The 21713-nt window shown below is 37.3% G+C and overlaps 1 protein-coding gene across 1 annotated transcript; it reads right to left on the reverse strand.

Moving 5' to 3' along the window:
• Window positions 1-19956: 19956 nt before the first annotated feature.
• LOC113566079 lies at window positions 19957-21019 on the reverse strand. The gene is made up of 3 exons (XM_026990027.1): window positions 20917-21019; window positions 20304-20851; window positions 19957-20249 (listed from the first exon to the last, which is right to left on the reverse strand). The coding sequence occupies exons 1-3, from the start codon at window positions 21017-21019 to the stop codon at window positions 20187-20189; spliced, it is 714 nt and encodes a 237-aa protein (XP_026845828.1). The 3' UTR covers window positions 19957-20186.
• Between the last annotated feature and the right edge of the window lie 694 nt (window positions 21020-21713).

Consider the following 21713-nt stretch of genomic DNA (forward strand, 5'->3'; position numbering starts at 1 on the left):
ACAAAATATTTCTTCATGAAAAATCAAAATCACCATGCCGAAATGTACAAGCAGGAGAGGAAGTGAAAAGGAATGGAAAGTCCTCTGTTTTCCCTCGATGCCCCGCTTTATTCGCTGTCATTCACTCCGTGGAGGCCAATGTTATTCTTACCAGCACGTTCGGTGCTCCTTGAGGTCAACTACCCAAATCTGCTTTGTGCTTTTCGGCACTTTCAAATTTATTTATTTTACGAGGAGTTTAATAATGTGAGAATTAAATTATATTATTTTGAAGTGTTTTTTATTTTTCCTGAAAATACATAAATCTAATAAATAATTTATTCCAGATGTTGATGTAGGGGAAACTCACGAGATAAAATGAGAATCATTTAATTCTATCTCGAAGCCTATAGAGTATTAAACACTACATTTTATGTCCTCCGCGCTATGCAATGCCTCTTCTAAAATATCTTCCAGCTCTCGAGTAACAACAAACCCTTTTTAAGGCTGGACCGTTCTGCAGGCCAAAGTAGGACCGATAAGACATTCTCTTGCTTCGTCAGCAAAATTTACAGTCTTAAAGCAAACTATGAAAAAGTGGTGTACCCATCTGATCTAATGGCAGGGCCGTAGCAAACCTTCCAAAACCAAAGCAGTCTGGATAGTCTTTCATAGATCAAAATCTAAAGCAACTTAAACCAAATGTGCATAAAATGAGACCTGCACGCGTTCCGTTCTTGCTTCTTATACCGTATATACCACATATTCTGTATTCTATACTTAATTTAAGTCTGGGAGGAACGTGAATTGATATTCCACAATAACCCATTTTCAAATACTTCAAAAAGGAATTTATTTCATCGTATTCGTTCTACTATTCCATCAGGGATATACGATTTAGCTATGTATATTTCTATTTTTTGTCATCTCTGACATCGGTGTGAGAAGACATAGGTCCTCTGTAGGCGTTAGCTGACGACAGGAGGAGAGCAGCGATCACACAAGCGAAGATCTTCATTTTGTTTGAATTCAGTAAAGTTCAGGAACCAGCTAGAGTTTATATAGCAATCCGCTGCAGACTTAATGCACGGACTAATAGGCTTATCTAATTAATTTATTTTTTTAGTTAAACAAATCTGTTCAATTGGCAAGAACAATTGTTAGGAATGCATAACAATTGTAAATAACAATTTTAAATGCATTAGAAACGAATTCCATTCTTGTTTGTAATAATGAAATGAGACGCGCAGTAATACAAGTTGAGATGTGCTTGAAGCTTATTCATCAGTATTTCCACGCTTTAAAAAAGTATATTCCTCTGGAATTGACAGATTACGTAAAACAATAGGTGATGCCTGTCAGAATATTCTGTATTTGGTTTCGTATTTAGGGCTTATGCAAAATGGCCACTACATATATATATCCTTTCCTTCCTATGGTTTAGTTTTTGACGAAAATATGGAATATTTAATAATCATGATTAGACAAGTGACAAGTGTGTCCGACGCTTTTTCAACGATGAACTCAGATTCGAAAAAAACCCTCTTACACGGCGTACCGAACAAGAATTGTTTAAATTGTAGACTCGCTTATTAAATTAATCGTAATTGAAGAATAAAGCATTACGTTTTTTAAAGCAGCTGATATTTTTAATATATCAGCGTCTAGGATAATATAATATAGATCCTCTGTAGGCGTTAGCTGACGACATGAGGAGACCAGCCAGAAAGCATCCAAAGATCTTCATTTTGTTTGAATTTAATAAAGTTCAGGAATCAGCTAGAGTTTATATAGCAATCCACTGCAGACTAAACAGAATGGAATATTAAGCTTATCCAATTCATTTAAATTTAAATTCATTAGAAACGCGTTCCGTTCTTTCTTGTTATAGACATATCATTGTTCTTTCTGTTGTATATACCACATTTTCTGCAGTCTGTTTTTAATTTAAACCTGGGAAGAACGTGAATTGATATTCCACAATAACCCATTTCTTTCAAAAAGGAATTTATTTCATCGTATTCGTTTTACTATTCCATCAGGGATATACGATTTAGCTATATTTCTATTTTTTGTCATCTCTGACATCGGTGTGAGAAGACATAGGTCCTCTGTAGGCGTTAGCTGACGACAGGAGGAGAGCAGCGATCACACAAGCGAAGATCTTCATTTTGTTTGAATTTAATGAAGTTTAGGAATCAGTTAGAGTTTATATAGCCATCCGCTGCAGACTAAATGGCACGGAATAATAGGCTTATCTAATTCATTTAGCTTTTCAGCAAATAAATCTGTTCAGTTCTCAGGAAGAAGTGGTAAGAATTCATTCGGAAAACACAATTGTAAATGCATTAGAAACGCATTCCATTCATATTTCTTATAAACAAATTATCCAATTTATTACGCAAGCCGTTAAATAGTATGAAATAGACTAGTTCCGGGTCCGAACCCCTTCTATCCAAGTTCATTGTCGGTATATGTACATATATCTTACACATGGCATATGCGGGCCATTATGCAACAGCTTGGAGCACATACTGGAACTGGGATCCAAGCACGTCTTGTAATATATGAGCAGACATCAGGCAGAGGAATGTTAGCTTTTTGACTGCATCTGGACCGGGAATTCCAGGGAGTTCCCATCTCGCGAATAGACATAATTAATGAGGCACCTGACATGGCCCGAATGGAGGTTGCGGCCAAAGCAAGGGATATGAAAAGGAACTTGTTTAAAATCGCGGAATAATGTGGCGAAATCGTACTCAATAAAATATCTGCCATCACACTTTGGAATAGCGAGTTCTGTCTTTTTTAGTATAAATAATACCACATGCTTCGGCTCAAACATTCCGACTGTTTTCCATTTCGGGAACCTTTTTTAGGTTATAGTTTCCCCTTCATCTTTGCATCTCTCTCCATCCCTTTTTATAGGACTCGAAGCTGCTGCTGTCAACTATCTGTATACATCGGGCTACATTTTACATGCAGGTCATCTAATCAACTTGTCCGGCTAGCATAGTAGGATATAAATGTGTGTAGAAGAAGAAAAAGAAGAAATTCAAGCAAAAAGATAACAAGAAAAAGGTCTGATGCTTTGACAAGTGACGCTGTTAACACTTTTTCAGGTCACGGACAGAATACGGTTCATGTTGTAACAGGATTAAAACGGTGCAGCACCTTAACTTTTCTTCATGAAAAACAAACATAAACTTGGCAGGAGGACAACTTTTTTTCTCAGTTTCAGCCTTCTGTTCTTCCTTGTTCCTCTTTCCTCTCTGTTATATGTATAAACAAGCTGAACATTTAAAGCAAACAGAAAAAATTAAAGAGTCAAAACTATGTATGTATGCATGTATGTATGGATACATTATATCATTCATTTTTAGCGCCATTGCATACAATAATCCTGTTTAAATTTCAATCAATCATTGGCTCTGTAGACGCGCTTGCATTTGTCAGCCATAAAAATAATCTTTATTATAATTTTTCATGTTAAATTTTGTCAAAAACAGGCAGTGGCAATAAACTCAATCAAAAATTCTTCTTTGGCTTGAAAAATTAATATCTTAAAAAACAGGTTTGAAATTTGATATAAATTTATTTATACGTAGTTTGACGCAAATTGAAATAAAATTCATTCTGATGTAATGCGAAAATTATCACTGGAAGCTCTATGGTGCTTGTCTGGAAAATTAAACTTTTTTACACCCCACTCTGATACACACTTTTTTTGATAATCACAGCCACATTAACTGGATGGATAAGCCCTTCTAATTTTAGGAAACAGAAAATATATTCTGTTCTCTAACATACATTTTTAGTCCAATTTGGTTTTTTTTCTGTACTCACATATGAATTTTGGAGTCAATTCGTCTTTTAGTATTGTAGTTGTTTATCGCACTGTACCTCGCATAAATTTCCATTCCCAGAACAAGCTAGAAGAGAAAACCCATCAAGCACTCAGCCATTTTTTTTTTGTTTCCGCATAACTCTCTTTATTCTTAATGAAATTTTTCGACTTGCTGATGGCCACGACCAAAACTACTCAAAATGCAAATTGAATTAATTAAGTGGGAAAATATTCATAAATGGTGTCAGAACTCAGCGCAGCTTTTCCGTTATGCATCTTGTATATAATTATCTCTGTTGTCCAGCCACCCATGGCATGTGCTTTCTGGGCCAATTAGAGAGCCATGTTCTCACTTTCTTTTTGGCACTTTACAGCTCAAAAGGTGAACCGGAAAATATATAGAATCTGTAATTGGAATTTGACGTCCAGGGAGGACATATGGCCTACCTTAGCTTGATATTGTTCCCAAGTGAGTCTGAAATAGAAAGGATAAGCATTGCTTAAGACTCTACAAGTTTCTTCTTGCTGATAATAATTCTTAAAAGTTCCAGACTTTCCAATTTGAATTCGTTTGTTTTGTATATCAGTATACGTATATGTACGTATACGTTTAAGAACGTGACACTGCGTGGAAGCCATTCTGAAAAACACGAAAGATACAATGTTCCGAAGAGAGTCTTTTGAATAAATCTTTCAAATATTCCTTTGCTTCCAGTTCACTGCAGTGGAAAAGTTCTGTAGGAACTCAATTTAAAATTGAGTTGAGTGTGTGCTGCCGTGACTGAATAATTTATTGAATAACTGATTCAGGCCACAAAAACGGCATCTAACCAACAAGGCAATTCATTTTCTGTAGCCAACCCCAAAGGGATGCAGAAATTCCAACCAACGTGTTAAGTTTAAGTAAATTAATGCGCCTCTATGCGGTAAATCTTTTTATGTTTACGAGAAAATTAAAATTGGCCACAGAATATCTAAAAACCACAAAAAATGGGTCTATGGATCTAGGCCATTTTGTGTTATGCAAGAAAAAAGAAAAGTGGAAAAGGGGAAGATGATTCTAGCAGAGTTAAGGTTAACAAAGTAAAACAAACAAAAAAAATAAGGTGAAGGCCAAATGTGGCCGACATTTGATAGATATGAGAGTTTATAGCTAGAACGTACAACAATCTTTTTCTATATCTTCTAAGTTTTTTGTAATTTTAATTTGTATTTGAGTAAGACTTTAGCCGTAATGCAATGCAATGGCTTATGCATCTTGGACTAATAAATTCAATAAAGACTCTCCATCTTAAGGCGACACCTCGCAGACACCTCAAACAGAGGTAAGACCATGCTGTTTATGAAATTTCAGACACTTTATGAGGGCTCTACATTGTCCTTCAAAGAGGCTCCAATTTATATCTTGTTAAGAGGCGTTCTTGTGTTGTCGTTCACTTTTGCCAGAGATTATTTACAGTACTGTTGACTTAACCTCGGAATCCCTCAACTTGACTGTTAACAGCACTTGTGCTTCATTTTCTTCGCCACAAAATGGTTAAGGCATCAAGTTCCACAGCTTTTGCACTCTTGAGATTTTAATGCCAGGCCGAGCAGTTGATTACAGAAATCGTATATAATCTCTGTTTACGCTTTCTTTGCCTTAAAGTGCTTGAACTTAGTCTTTATTGATTGATTATAATCTCTAATTATAGCAGAATCAACCGCATTACAAAGCAGACTACACTGGACTGTTGACAGGTCTGTAAAAATAAGGTAAATTATTAAATTGATTGGTATTCGGATTTTCAACCTAGACAATAAGTAAAAAAAAAGCAGGCTCAACAAAAGCACGATTTTTATTTAAAAGTAGAAGAGGCAAAAACATATTTTAGTTCATAAAAACCGCAACACGGATGCAAAATGTATATTTCATTATCTGAACAGTGCACAACAATGGAGACTTAGGAACAGCAGGAGGAAAGGACCCATAAAAGTCCATGACTTTAATCGCCGAGGTAGGTACTTTTTCCCAACTGAGAGCCCAACCTGTCCCAGATCGTAATGTACCTGACTTTGACTTCTGACTTTTAGCTGACTCTAAGAGATGGATATTGAGCGCCGTCTCCTGGGACTTGAATAGGAAAAGCAACATTTGGTAAAAAGTTTGCGACCACAGCAAAAGGAAACAACCGCTCGCCCCCTTTTTTCACTGGTTCCTGTTACTCGACAAATTTTGATTAAAATGCCGTCAACAGAGCAACTCAACTTTCAACGGAACAGATTGAAAAAACTGCTGGCAGTCAGGAAATTGTGTTTCTTTCAGGTACATAGAAGGCTGCAAGCATTTTTCAATCTGAGTGCAACTTTTCATGCCTCTGCTACTCTGGTGATTATTCAGTCATTTAATAACATTTAATCCTTTTATTTTAGTGTTTCAACTGTGCTACTTTCGTATACACTCAGTTTTTTGTTTAGGTCTTCAATTTGATCAATTGAATTGAAAGTAGTCTGCTTACTTACTAAATAAAGCGAATTCCGGTACAGGGAGTGCTTCTAAAAATGTCATACACTTACATTAACAAACTCGGGAACACTCGAACGGCAGAGACTTTAGAATGGGGTGGAACAATTAAATTTATGGAAAGAATTTACATAATTTGGCGAAATTAGATAAATGAGGAAAATGGTTGCCATTAATTCGTTTTCATCCCCATAATTTTCGAAATCTTTTTAACATGACTTAAGGTTGTACGAACAACATAGGGAAGGGCAGTATTCTACCAAGGACGTGTGTATTTTTCTGGTGGTACACAGAGCCCATCCCCATTGGAAGAAATCTACTTAATGTATATTTGTAAGAAAATTTGCAAATTTTCCTTCAGCACATGCCTCTGCATCTGTATCCTTTCATCTGCTGTGCAAATTATGAGAAAATAGTCCAATATTTCATCAACCCTTTTTGAGGGTTGCCTTTTGTTCCTGAAGGGTGATATATTTATCCTAAATAAAGGGCCAAGCATTCCCCAGTAAGGCAACCACCAATACACAGACGCATCTTCCAGTTCATTTGCATAATAAGTACACCCTGCTAGACAGCGGTATGGTCGTTATTTGTCAAAAAATGTACATTTCTTATACATTTCTTATATACATTGGCTATACGATATGCGTTAACGATTTCGCTCCATGTCTATTAAAAATGGAAATGGTCCAAATATCAGACTATTTCAGGTCAATTTCCTTTCTGGAAATAAACTTTTTGTGGCTCAAATTGTGGGAAAACAATGCCGAAGCGAAACTCATTTACCCCAAGCAACACGTACTCAATTTTTATTAAAGTGTACGCTGCACAGCCACAGTTAGAACAGTCAGAACAAACAAAGTCAAAACACAAAGTCCCGAAAAGAAAACAGCGGCTCACAAAGAAGGAGACACACACAGAAGATGTGACAAAGTGTGTGAAGGTAAAAACAGCCAAATGCTTGATGGAAACCCCAATGTTAGATATGAATCAATACATTATTATTCCTTCAAGGATAACCGAAGGTCTTCTAATGATTTATAATTAAATGTCCTACATATTTGGCAAACAAATCGAAACCAGCTCCTTCTGAAGAGGTGCCAAATGTTATTTCTGTAACACTAACCTCCATTCTGGTCATATCAATTGCATCATTAATAATGGCCATGCCAGCAGCTGCCATTCCTCAGACTGCTGTCAGCTCATATATAACAAGACGTGTCTAAGAGAGGGGTTTGGCATCCGAGCTCCAGTATGCGTTTTGCTCATGTCTTTGAGTAATGGGCGAAGTACGAGGATACGGCAGGAGATTTTCTGACAATGAACTCGGAGCAAAAGAATAATGATTCAAGGCTTAAAAGAGGCAAAAAGTGTGTTGGTAAGAGCGTTAAAGGGAACACATATTGCAAAGTAGCCAGGAAGTTCTTAATTCCCTGATTTCGTTTACCTTTAAGGTAACTCTATATTATTATTTATAAGAATACGTTTTTAATAAGCCATATTAAATTAAAATTAAATTAGGGTTTCATTAAAGGTCAGCAAAAAAGCAAGAAAGAAAAAAATCAAAAGATTTGTGCCCTAACAAACATCGCCATAGCCTTTTGTATTCGTTAGCTTTTCTTTCTGCCAATCAGATTATATAATCGACAAATATATCAAATATTCAAACGCTCAACACATAAAGGAAAACACACTTTAACTTATCAAGCCAATTCGTTTTGTTATGTGGCAGCAAATAAAGGTTGCCATATTCAATCTGCCACCCAGATTGAATATGCTTGAATGATGTCAAGCAATCGCAAACAAGGTGGAACTTGGAAATTCAATTGCTGTCACGAAATAAACTCAAATAATAAGCATAGAAAACCGTTTTAAGCCCCTCGAAAAAAACCCTGCTAGAGGGAAAAACGTCTTTCGCATCGTACCTCTCCAAGAAGGGTAACTTTTCCAAATCGTTTTGCACTTTGAGACATTTGTTATCAATCCTGAAATTACTGGCTGTTAGAATGATAAACGTCGCCTCTGTGTAGTAAGTCTATACCATCTATACCTTCGAGGGCGATTGTGGAAAATGCGGAAATAGTGTAATGGTTTTTGGTTTTCCGTTCAGGGAGCACATACAAAAAAAAGATGAGGCAATCTAAAGAAGAATCTAATTGTGATGCATTCACAAAAATAATTAATGAATGCATTAAACACCAGTCATAATATGCTCTCAATGCTTCAAGTGTTAATTTTCAGTGTTTCATCTGCATATATAACCGCAGTCATGTTAATGACATACTTGTGGAGATTAAATAGTTCTAATTTAAGGCTCGAGTCGGATGACAGAGCAGAACACACAAAGGAGGAAACGCCATGGATGCTGGCGAACGCTGGCACTGCCAGAGTGACAGACTGTCGCGATGACACTTGCAGGCAACAGCAAACGATTCATGCATTTATTCGAGCTGTCCTCACACTGAGATGTGAGTGTCAGACCTTTTCTTTATTTTCTTGAACAAGTAACATCATCATAATAGAACAGATTGTGACACGCACAAGATGCTACTCTGCAAACGAGATTGGAAACATTTCTCCAGAGCTCTGTCTCTAGGAGAAGTAGCAAAGATATTGCAATCACCGTTGTCAAGTTCAGTTCCCGATGTTAATGATGATGACAAACGCTGTCACCACCTACTTGACGTTGAAGCACTCGCGACTGAGAGTATCTGTGAAATCTCACGACAGGGAAATGTCATTGGTGTGGGGCGTAAACATGCCACACACTTTAACATATCTGACTTGCACAGAAACTTGTAATGAAATCCTGATAATGGCTGGAAAAACTTTGTTTCATTTTAAAATGTTATCCAAATAAATGGGTGTTTTATAATCCATTTCCACTTCCTAGAATTAGGTAAATATCTTTTAATTTATATATATATTCTTATTTTCATATCCATATTTTATTCTTAATAAATCCAGGCTCAAGAGAAAAATCGAAATTCATGCACATTCATTCAGCAAATTGTTTTTTCATGACAGCCAAATATGTGTGCAATCGCCTCTTGAAATGTACGAGGCCAAGGACGTAATCGTGGTCGGAAAAGTTACCCCAACAATTATAACTGTGGATAAGCCTCAAACACGAACAGTTTTAGGTCACGTGTGGACTAAAAGGAGATTTCGTTTTGTTACGTGACTGATGGTTATTCTAGCTAACCCATCGTATACGTAATAAACCAAATGCCCCCCCACAAATCAAGCCCACAAAATTGCCGAGAGCTTTGATTTCTTTTATTTATTAAAGAAGGGGTTCTTGTTCTACCTAATGGGAACATGACATTAGTCAGCAAATTGAAACTTAAGCACGGAGAAATATTAATAAACTTGTAATTGGTTTATATATATGCTATAAACACGTACAAATATGTGGACGATTGAGAAATTTAGAGAACAAATGAGAAGAATTCCCTTTGATAATATTATTATATTTTATTTTGTTATATGTAGTACCCCCTGATATTATTCGAAAATTCTTTCTATTATTCGCATTGTCGATGGACCGCCCCCACAGAGTCCATTCGTCACTTCACAGACATTCAAGCTGGGACTGACATGTTCAGTGGTGATTTAACCGCAGACAAAGTGGGCACTGAATACGTCAAGTGGATGGTGACAGGAACACAACAGACTATCGATGTCTTCATTATTTTCGACAATGTGTCCCGGAACAGAACTGATTTGATTTCAACGATAGAAGTGGGAATGGATTACCCCCAGGGAACAACGGCTGTTGCTGCTTGTCAAATGTCTGAGAACCATGCTCCAATTATGATGACGTTTCCATTCTTTGACCCAACATTTGCCGTCATATCCCATTGTTCGTGACTGTCATAAATTAAGACACCATCCGTATTTGATTTTCATACTTACTTTAATGCCCCACTTAATTTCGCTAAAAAATACTAAATACTAAAGTATACTGAAATTTGTATGGTTTAGGGGAAGATACATTTTATTGACTGCTAACAGGACCGTTGCTGAAAGATACATATACGACTGTTATCTGAAGAATTCGATGGGCAACTTCTTCTGTGGTAAGTGAAGGCACAGACGAAGCCGAAGAAGAGAAAGCCCAAATACTTCAAGCATAACATAATTAAACAACAAGTATCTTCGACCAGATGGTATTTATTTGTCATCTATACACAAGGCTTTGCTAGAAACAAACATTCTTCATTCAACAGCAAGGATACTGTGATTAAGGGATCAAACCCTCTAAAAAAGATGACCCTTTCACGGTCAGCCGAACAGGTGGATTGCAATTCAGTGGTTTACTAGTAGATTACTTAAATTAAGGAGAACGCCTACAAAACGATAAGGACTTCTGGTCTTTAAATTCCAGGCCCGAATTGCCCTAGTTTCCCCATCCCATTTGAGGCAACTGCTGTTCTCCCTCGAGCGTTCGGGCTTTTGTCAGCGTCTCCTGTTTGAACAACCCAGTGAAGTGACTCAGACACAGGACGTAAAAGATGTTGCTTTGCTTTGGCAGGCACTTAGTCATACAAAACGGTTGTGAATGCAGCGAACAAACAAACCGAAGGGCATCTCCAGTGTCCCATTTCTGGGAATCTGAGTTAAATTTCGGTTAGAAATATTTATGTATTTTCAGAGGCTAACAACTGTCGGGTAAAAATGCTTGCTTATCGTTACAAACATAAAATAATGATATATGTATGCCTTTAAATTATCCAACAATCCTCAGAATTTATTTCATTCCATATGCAATAGAAACACACACAAACGTAACTGTTAATCATTTTTCTGAGTGCACCGTGCGTATACGTTGTGTGGAACGCATGTGTCATTTGGGACCTGCTTGCCATGATGGAGTATCTCTATTGGGTTCCCTCTCTCCCGTAGTCCCATTCATTGTCCATTCTTGTATGCTCATGTTTCCTGCCTATTGCATTGCTGCCTTCTATTATTCTCTGATTTCATTTATGTCTTTGTCTCGTACTGTATGCTTTTATACACATTTTATTATCACATCTGGGGTCCCACAAAAGGAAATCCGTTATATGGGAGCTTGCTCGTATAGCACCTCTGGTTCTGAGTTAGATTGAATATGAAAACCTTTTATGGCTCACTGTAAGTTTTTATTTCCACTTCGGCTCTTACCTTCTGAATAAATGGCTGGTTTGTGGTTGGACACTATGAAAAATTAGAGAACAATCCGAAAGATTGCTCCGAGTTTTTTGTCAATTTTTTCCTTTAGTTGCCATTATGTTTGATTACTATCATGGAAGTGGATGAAATAAATCGATTAATTTATTTAATTAAGACCTAATTCTAGTCAGTAGTTTTGAAGATAGCTCCCTGATGTTGAAAAAAACACATTTCAGACACTTCTTTAAGCTTTGGCAAAACTTTCCATTTAAATAACTGTGCCTTGCAACTGTCTCTGCCGCCAGCACCTCATCATTGTCAGTTGCTCATGACTGCCACTGACGACTATGAGGTGCTCGTTACCGTTGCACATTAAAAAAAACTGTCGAATATGTAAGCCATTAAAAAGTGATTAGGATGGCAGCCCACATGCCCACACAGACGGCATAAATAGTTCAAAGACATTTCTGCAACATATTCGAATTTAGCAGAGTTAATAAAAGCCCCGAAAATATGTGCGTGCGGGAGTGTGTCTCAGTATGCAGAATTTTATTCACGCCCACAAAAAGGGAGAGGAAAAGAGAGGCATTCTCATGCGACCCGCTGGAAAAGCAGTCGAAAAAAAATAAAATTATCTGTATGCGAGGGTTAAAAATGTTGATTCGTTCTGATTTATGGGATAGACGTCGATGCCGCCATTAGCAGAACCTGCGTATTAGTAATATTTTAAAGCAAATTTGATAATAATAACTATAAGCAAAGGATGAAAATTATAAATGTAGATCGACTTCAAGAGCAGAAAGTAACATGATCCACAAGGCGTATGTGTGATATTCTGTATAGCCACAAGTTCTGTGCATTAATGTGATGTGATCTTAAATGATCATACTGTACCGACTGTGATTGAACTACTGGAACTATTGAGTTCAGTTAATGCAATTAAGTTCTGTGAAACCAAAATAACATATAATAATAATAGTAACAGAATTACATATAATAAAAATGTGCAACTGTAAGAGTTCCAATCCGCTTTAAGCTATTAAAACATTTATCAAATGAAATTTGTATCCATTTGCAAATTAGTCAGTAAGCAGTCGAATGAGCTGCCAAACACATTTTCTTACTCTGCTCTGGCTGGCGCCAGTTTGAAAAAAAAAAGAATAAAGCGGAAACGGAAGTCGATGGCGCCTCCTTTATTCCTCCGTCGCTCCTCATCTCTAGCCAATTAAGGGCTACTTTTTGTTCATTTTCTTTACCATCTTTCAACATTCAGTTTTGTAGACTCAGTCTGGTATATGCTCTATAACTACCTTATATACATACCTACATTCCCACTGTGTTTCGTATCCCGCCAGGAGACTGCAATTGTCCTCTTTTAACGACCATCGATATTTCGTTGGAGAAACTACTGCAGTTTCTGCTTAGTTTTGTGGCTACGTCCTGGCTTCGTCCCAGGGACAATCGAATGAGCACCGGAGGCAACCAACCAACGACTGGACAGTCAACTTCCTGTGGCAGCTGACAAATTCAAAGTCAATTATGGAAAAGCTATATCTATGAGCGAACAAAAAAAACCTTCATCGTTGTGTTGTTCGACAGGACATTAAATTAGTTTCGCAAGCTAGATTGAACAGTTTCAGACCCAAATGCCTAACAGTTCCCTAATTTGTTATTTAAAGACAAGACCCCACGTGGCGTAAATTTAAAATTAACTGCAAGTTATGCTTCAATGAAGAAATATTCCACTAAATTTTTGGGAGCTCATTGCTAAATTTGTATTGAAATTGGGTCAGAGAGGAGAAGAATGATTGAGCGACCTTCATAATAAATATGCCTATGGATAAGCCCCTTATACATTATGCAGACTATAGCTTACCATTTTCCAAGCCCAGCTATCCATGGGATGTGCTTTCAAGGGCAATTAGCTTCTAATGGCTCTGACTTTTTATGGTCCGTGCTCAGCTATTTTTTTGAGAACCTTTTACCACACATAGAAATGGTGAAAAAACAACAACAATGGAACTCTGCCCATATTCTTTGTTGACCAGGGAGCTTACATTGAGTTGGGTCCTCGATGAGTTTGGAGCTAGTTGCAGTAGTGCTTATGGCCATGCTTCCATCTATAAAGCACTCAAACTTGAAAACTCAAACTCAAACTCAAAACATCTGAGGCCATTTATACGGTTTCGTGGGAGTATTTAGGGGATTGAATATTAATTTCACGCATATGAGACTTTTGCCTATTTGGACGTTCCACTATACATATAACCCACTTTATCAAATCGAAACCTCCTCATGCTCTGTCTGGCAGGCTAATTTAGACGTTGATGATTGTATGATGCAATGCCTTCAGCCTGAATAGCCATTGACATCAATTAGATACACTCGTACGAGAATATACATATGTGGACGTCTGTGCAATGTTCAATGACTCTCGACCGCAATCGGTTGATTGCACCAATATCGATGCCCGTCTCGCCGTGTCTGCCTTTGGATGCTGCCATTGTGTGTGCGTCCCCTTTTTTTCTTTCCACACTTATACACTTCAGTGGTCAAACGAGCAGCGCAGTCTGGCCAGCAAGTGAAAGTGAGAAGGGGAAATCCGACACAATTCTCAGTTAGCTCCGTTGAAGAACTTTGAAAAAGAAATTAAATGGTTGGGATTTCCTTACTCTTTTGCTCTTCTTGAGAACAATCTGCAACATTGCAACTGGGTCCTATCAAAAAATCCGTGATTGCGTGTATTCCTGCCCATATGACATTTTTTCTGTTTCATTTTTATTTCCATGTTTTACCCCAAAGTTCTTCGGATTGGCTTCGGCCTATGTTGCCTGAATGACATATAACTTATTGAATTGCTTTCGCAAGAGCTTCCAACTCCGAAAGTTTTCAGGTCACAAAAACAGGGTCTACCCAAAAAGGCAATTAATTCTATACAGCCAAATACAGCCTTGTGAGCGAGCTCTCAGTTAATTAATGCTCTATAGAGGAAATTCATATGTGTGTATGGGAAAATAACAATTAGGAATAACAGCCTAGGAGCCTGGCTATTTTGTGGTCTGAAAGTTAAAGTTGTCAAAACGTTTCACTTTTCTGGCTTTTTAATTAAAAGAAAGCAATTGTGGAGTGCTGGGGAGAATACGACCAATAGAAAATAAAGGCCACAGGTAGCCAAAGAAATTCAAGCTCAAAGATTCAGCTGGAAATTCAGTGGCAAGTGCAACTCTGTATTTACACTGTATATATATAGAGTAAAATAAAAAGAGTTTAACTTTTTCGCTACACTGCATTTGAAGGGACATCTATTTATGATAGGGCGTTTCCTTTCAACCATGTATTTATTGAATAATATATTAACAATATCCTCGCCAATGAAGCTGAGAACGCTAACTGCAATTCTGACCAAGATTCGGTGGCCTAAAGGGAAGTGCCTGCTTAAATCCATAGCTCTCTATCTGATAGGCAATTTGGTTGGGAAACGGATTAATGTAATTGCTCATAAAAGTTTTTAAATAACAACAAATAGTGCTGTCCAATAAATTGCGAATGGGAATGGTAAGAACCACCTCCTGCAGTAAAGGGCACAAGGAGCGCCGTTTCTCCATTGAAAATATGAAAAATGGATTTTAATAAACAATTGATTCCAATATTTAACATGAAAACAAAGAAGGCACCCGAATTATACAAAAACCATGAACTCTACCTTGTGTTACTTTAAAAAATTGCTTAAAAATACAATCTCTTCAATACTATTAATTTACAAAGAAGTTAAGGCACGACAAGACCTTCCTTCCAGCAGCAGAAAAACTCCCCGCTTAAAATATTCATTTTGAAAGCAATAAGAGCCCACTACAAGTTAGTTTGTTTTAGATCTGAAATGCAAAACTAATTAAGGCGTGCTCCGAACAAATAATGAACTTGTACAAGTTTTTTACTTTTGTTTTTCCACAGCTGGAATGAAAAAGCAGGCGAAACTTCCAGCGAATTCTAAAATACCATTGAAAATGCAGAAAGTTGTTGCCATTTAAGTGAAACTTTTGCAGTAAGACGATCCACAGAAGATGACAAGGGGAAAGTTTTTCAATAAGCGGCCCTACCAAAATCAAGCCAAAACCAGCCAAAGCGAGTCCAGTCAAGGGGATAATGTGATGAAGCAGAAGAAGTAGTAAAGAGTTTTAAGTTGTGGAAAAATACATGAAAGTCCGAGATGACCGTCTTCTAGGGACAAAAAACCGTATAATTTATGATCAACCAATACAAGTACAGAATTGAATAAGCCATAATAAACTTCAGTCTATTTGGGATTGAATATTGTCGATATCATATTAATAGTACTCCCCCTTCTCTGGGTGGCAGCCAAGACCTCTATCATATGAAGTGAGTAAAATCGAACTACTATCGAAGCCGTAGTGGCTTAGTTACAAAGTTAAAACCTTGATGTTCATCAATCATCAATCATCAATGTTTCCATATATTTTTAGTTAATTTATTCACTTTATTTATTGTTCACTAATTTATTGTTCTTATTAAAGGGAGTACACAAAAAATACACAGAGCGACAATAAAATGCTGTTTGCCAACAACATTTTTTAAGTAAAAAATACCTCAATTTGGTTTTCAACCGCAGTTGATACCTATTTTCTAGGTTAATGTTTGTTTGGTGTTTTTTTTTTTTTTTTTTTGGATGAGATTTGGTTGTATAAAGAAACCACATCTAAATTATGTTCCGATTATGCTTAAAATCGCTTTAATTATTTCGTAATTAATTATTTTCACTCCAATCAACAGCTTGGCAACCATTTTGAAACAGACCGCAAAGAATTTTAGATACTTCATAAATTTTTTTACATTTTTAACCCCATCGTTAGTTACATTTTAGTAATAAAATCCGCTACAGGGAACCAAAATATTTCTTTATTACTTTTTAAAACAATGGACAGCAATGGAGATGGTGGATCAAAAGGTGATTGACATTTTTGTAAACGGCGCACTGTCATAAAAGCAAACTAAAAAGCCATTGCTAAAATCCGTCCTTCTCCTCACTTCAACCCCAATCTACTCATATTTCAGTGACTGCTACCTGTCTCAAAAAGGTGCACATTGAGTGTGGTATCCTCGGCCAAGGGTAGACTTGGAAAATTGTGCAAAAATGTCTGCGACCACAGGAAGAGTGAACTCTACCTCCTACACCTCCTTCTTTCGTTCCTGGCGCACCAAAAAAGTTTGCTTAAAATGCCGTCAGCAGAAAAAAATCTAGTCTGAAAACGCAATGAAACAGATGGCCACAACTGGTGGTAGACGGCAAATTGGGTTTATTTAGGTCACGTAGCTGGCTGAGAGAATTTAAAGTCTCAGCTTTTGATACCGCATCGCCTGTCTTGATGGTTGAATGGAATGAAAAGTTGAAAAAGGAATGAAAGCTTTCGGTATAATGGAAGGTCTCACCTGGTCCAGAAATACTGGCTTACAAAATAATATAACAGAGTGATGATTTTATTGCTTTATTCATATATTAGGGGAATAGTACTACTTGCCAATATTTACGTGACGTACTCTTCATAACAATGATTGATATTTTATAACAAACCCACTTATCCCACCACGCTTAAGGTCACTTATTACCCTTTCCGACGTTGTTTCCTTGTTTGCTTTTCGCTTTTTATTGCTTTAGAAAAACAATCACTAAACCTTTATTGAATTTACGAGGCCTCAAAGCGGGGTTCACGAAACCTTTTTCAATATCAGCGTCGTTACGGTTCCGTTGAATTTTTGGGGCATCTAATGTCGGACTTTGCCCCATGAGAGATGAAAAGTGTCTCCCAACTTTTGTTTATTTCCCCAACGTCAACTCATTTAATTCATTAAGAATTTTTACTGGCAAAACCATTCCTTGCTTTACTTAAAGTCAGCATTATTCTATACAGAATTTAATGGATAAACTTTAATATGCAAGCAAAATAAAAACACGTTTTTTAAAGTCAAAGAATAATCAAAAGAACCCAAAAATAAACAAGAACAATTGAATGAAGCTCTCGGCACAGGCCCAGGCCCAGGCCCCGGCTAATAAAAACCGAATAAATTTACATAATTATTCATGCCAAAATTCATTAACACTCGACGGGCACAGGTTTAAGAGGAAGGTGGGTTCTGTGGGCGGTACTGAGGATTTTAATAACTGCGCGACATTTTGTTGGAATTAGGTGGAAATGGCATTGCAGGGTTGTCCCTTAGCCGGGGAATGGAAAGACCGAGAGAAACTTACATTTTAATGGCGGCCATTTGCTCGTTTTCATCTCCGAAACATTTTAAATCCTTTTTTGTTCCACGTAAATCACGACAAATCTTGAGGATCTCTAGGAGGCGACATGAAAAATTAAGGCAGAGTCTGTTTCTCATCTCCGTAGGGTGTAATATACGCAAACCACCCGCTATGCAGGCAATCTATACGAAGTTTTTGTAAGCAAATTCGCCGACTTCCTATTTCCGAAGCCATTTCCTTCCGCAAGGTGGGAATTATGGGAGAACACTTCATAAAACCTATTTCAAGGCTTGTCTTTCGTTCTTTTAGGATGTGAAGTTTTTCCTAAATTAAAGGCAAAACATTACCCAAATAGGCCAACGCCCAGAGCCACAAAATTTCGTAAATCACAGGAGCCACAAGCGTGCCTGCCCACTTGCCCGCTCATTTGCATAATGCTCTGGTCAGGTATGGCCACTTATTTGCAGAATTTTCCGACGACCGTGCTTGGTTTTCCCTTAAAAATCTTCATTTGTCAAGAATTTTTCATTTCTGACGACGCGTTCTCCTATCTACCAGGAAATTCAATCGTTAGAGGTCTGAATGTACACGACTTTTTATTTCTCTGTACTCTTTTTCTCTGCACTTCTTTGGAGCAAAAGGTAGAGGCGGAAATAAAGTTGTCACCAAGTCAAATCGTTTTACATCCACTTAGCAGGAACCCAACATTGTTTTCACTGGAAGCCCCGTATAGTAGAAGTCAGTTTTCTTAGTTTTTCTTTATTTCCGTTCTACCTCTCTGTCATAGACAATGCCATTGCCCTGGGCAAGATTCTATTACAAACATTCAGGAATTGGCTTAGTAACTGTCATAAAATGGAAGTGGCATAGGATTTTGAGCATGGAAGCCAATTAGCACCAGAATATTTAGGTGTAAGGCTAATTTTCAAAAGAAATTTGATAAGAATTAAGTGAGATCGAGCGAATGAAACGGACCATCTCTACTGAGCTGTAAAAACTTTGAAATGGTCTGAAAAAAATGATGAATCTAAAAAGATAAGTAGAACAATATTTTTCCAGAACATAAAAAAACACCAAAATAGCATAAACAAAAAACAAAAGAGGAACAACGAAATTCAAAGCTTTTAAAAGAGGAATGGTTGCAGAAAGTTTACGAGAGTAGTTCAAACGCAAAAGGGAAATACATAAGTCCTGCCCACTGAGTTCTGGGATTAAAAAGAAAAGAAGAAACACTATAAGAGGACAAAGCAAGCAGCAACAAACCTTGTTAACACAAGCAAGCGAATCCTGCCAAAATGGGAGAGTATAGTGCCCTGTAAAATTGCTTGCCAGGCACTTTCCACACCATCTGTGCTAGTGGGGAAATTTCATAATATTTTTGGCACTGACGAAAGCCTGAGTATGCTCGTCTGTAGACACGATGTTAGAGTGAAGTGCAAACTAGATTATCCGATAAAACATAGAACGGATCAACCAAATTATACAAAGAGTAAAAAATTATCAGCGAGGGACGGAATTGTTGTCATTGATTACATGGAAAGTGTATAAGCAACGAGCCATCAGATGGTGAAACGCGAAGAGTAAAAGGCCACGCTACAGCACGATTTCTACTCATGGTCCTGGGTAAACTTGGGGTATTTGGTATTGGTGAGCGTAGTGCAGCAAAGCTGGCACCACAGCGGGAAAACAGAGCATCAGGCGGGGAAGACAGCCAAGTGGGAGGGATTTTTGCAAAAACAAATGCGTGTTAGTAATTTCAGCCCTGTCATGGTTGCTTTTTCCGCCGATGTGTAAATATTAAATTATATTTTTGAATAAAAGCCAACCCAAGAGCACCTGCATGACGGTAAGATGAATAAGCAGCAACATTCCCAAGTAAACAAGTCTTTTGTTCTGTCGAGTCATAGTGGGAAATGAAACATCTTAAGTTCTCTCTTGTTTCTTGACTTTTTTTTTTAATTGCTCTGCTACTTTGCTTGCTCATATTTCGGGAAAGGAATAAGGACTAAAACGACGGGCAGGATGCCATTATTCGTGCCATGTTTATGTGTGGTTTTTACCCACTCTTGTTCTGTTACAAATTATGTTGGTCGGCTCGCCCCATGTCCTGAATAAGTGGCTAACATCCTCACCTATTTTAGCTGGCCTTGTTTCATTTTCAACGTGCTCATAGAGTTCCTATCTCCCCCTCCTTATCAATTTTGCAGCTTTCGCTTGGTCAGACAAATTTATTGGGTGAACTCGATATAAAATGGTACCCTCTCTGCAGATCGCATAGATGTCACCTCACACGCAATACACTCTCGCAATTGTTTCAGTCCAGTGGATATTCTCTCATCAATTCCTTTATTCTCTTGTTCTGTTTTTGTTTTATTTTGGCTTGCGAACAATTAATTTATAAATTAGTGTTGTATTCGATTAGCATGGGCGACTTGATGGTGCAGTTAATATATGAATTGACTCAGCGTAATCAAGTTCCACACTTCGGAATTTGGGAACTTTTCCATCTAAAACAAAAATTGTTTCAATCCGGTTAAATTTTACCCAAATCAAATACTCACCAATTCCAGCTTAAGCTGCTCGACTTCACACAAGTCCCCTTCCAATTTCAGACGTCTCTCTGTGTTAAAACCATTTTCTTTTAAAACGGTAATTAATGATCCCAGAAATTCGACGAACAAGTATCGTATAATTGCATTTGTGGTGCTAATTAACTGCAAGCGCTTACATTTTCTGAGAACTATTATTGTTTGCTCCGCATGGAATTTATCTCGACCAGCGACAGGCGATAAATCTAGACGCTCTAATGTGTTTCCGTACTTTGAAATAATGTCACCAATGTTTTCAACGTAGCTCGCAGTAAAAATCAACATCAATTGTTTCAGTTTCGGACATATTGGCAAATCTAATTTAATTTCGAAATACTGAAGTGTCAGCTTTTCTAATTCAGGATATAAATAATCCTGTTTTAAATCGGGTGGATATTCAAAACAGTTAATAGTGAATTCGCGAAGTTTCGGAAGATGGGAGCATATTTCGAAAATATTTTGTACATAGTACGATTCCACATACAATTTTTCCAAATGAATCAGTTCCCGTATGTGATGCTCTGAAATAAATTTAAAGCACTCGTCGAGGAAATTCACATCGAACTAAGTAGATTCAAATTCTTACCCTGGGCCATCGAAATGCTCTCTAGCTTCAATTCTTTACAGTATGGATTTACGTACTGGATGAGATCCGTTCCGCGATAATGGGAACTATCTAAGTAAAGCATTTCTATGCATTTCATGTTTAAAACACGTTTGAACGCATTGAAATTTTCATTTGTTATCATCAAATAGGCATATCTGAGGTTAAAGCAGTACTTTTCTATTAGTTCTCCTAGTTGATCCATAACCTCAGTACATTGTATTGAAAAAAAACTAACAGTTGATCCGCATGAAGACAGAATAACACGTAATTCGGTGTCTGTATAGAACCCAGCAGAGTTTATGTCATCGCTGACCAAAAGTAACTTATATTTTTCTTGAACGTGGTAAGCATAGGTGCATTCAAGCCTTTTGTTTACTTGGGCCAAAATCAGTTTTTCTTTTTCTTTCAGGTATCCAAACACTTTGTCAATGATCTCAGTTGGTAAATTTGGAATCATTTTAAAGCAGAAATACCGGCGTGGGTAGATTAAATCGAGGATAGAGATAATTTACAATTTCCTTAGAAGCAAACGGTTTGTCGATTTTCGGAGACTTTGTATTTTGACAGCAAAATCAAAATGTTGGTTGACTGCACGCGGCTCATAATATTTTTGCTAGCTAACGAAAAACGTCGATGTTTGAAGATATCGATGTTTCGAGAAAAAATACCTCAAAGAAAAATATAATTATTTCTGGTCTTAAGGTTTTTCTCTATGGATTAATAATTTTCCTCTCTGCCTGTATATGCATTTGTGTCTCCCTTTCTTCACAATGATT

This window comes from Drosophila persimilis, unplaced genomic scaffold (genome assembly GCF_003286085.1).
Source record: "Drosophila persimilis strain 14011-0111.01,24,50 unplaced genomic scaffold, DperRS2 tig00000000-arrow-pilon, whole genome shotgun sequence".
Lineage (NCBI taxonomy): Eukaryota > Metazoa > Arthropoda > Insecta > Diptera > Drosophilidae > Drosophila > Drosophila persimilis.

What these genes read in the sequence shown, in the direction of transcription:
- LOC113566079 (XM_026990027.1), bottom strand. Translation starts at nt 21,019, where the DNA reads ATGCTTTACTTAGATAGTTCCCATTATCGCGGAACGGATCTCATCCAG. An exon ending in GAGCATTTCGATGGCCCAGG is followed by an intron (nt 20,852 to 20,916) that starts GTAAGAATTTGA and finishes AATTTATTTCAG; the next exon opens with AGCATCACATACGGGAACTG. An exon ending in AGCAGCTTAAGCTGGAATTG is followed by an intron (nt 20,250 to 20,303) that starts GTGAGTATTTGA and finishes TTTTTGTTTTAG; the next exon opens with ATGGAAAAGTTCCCAAATTC.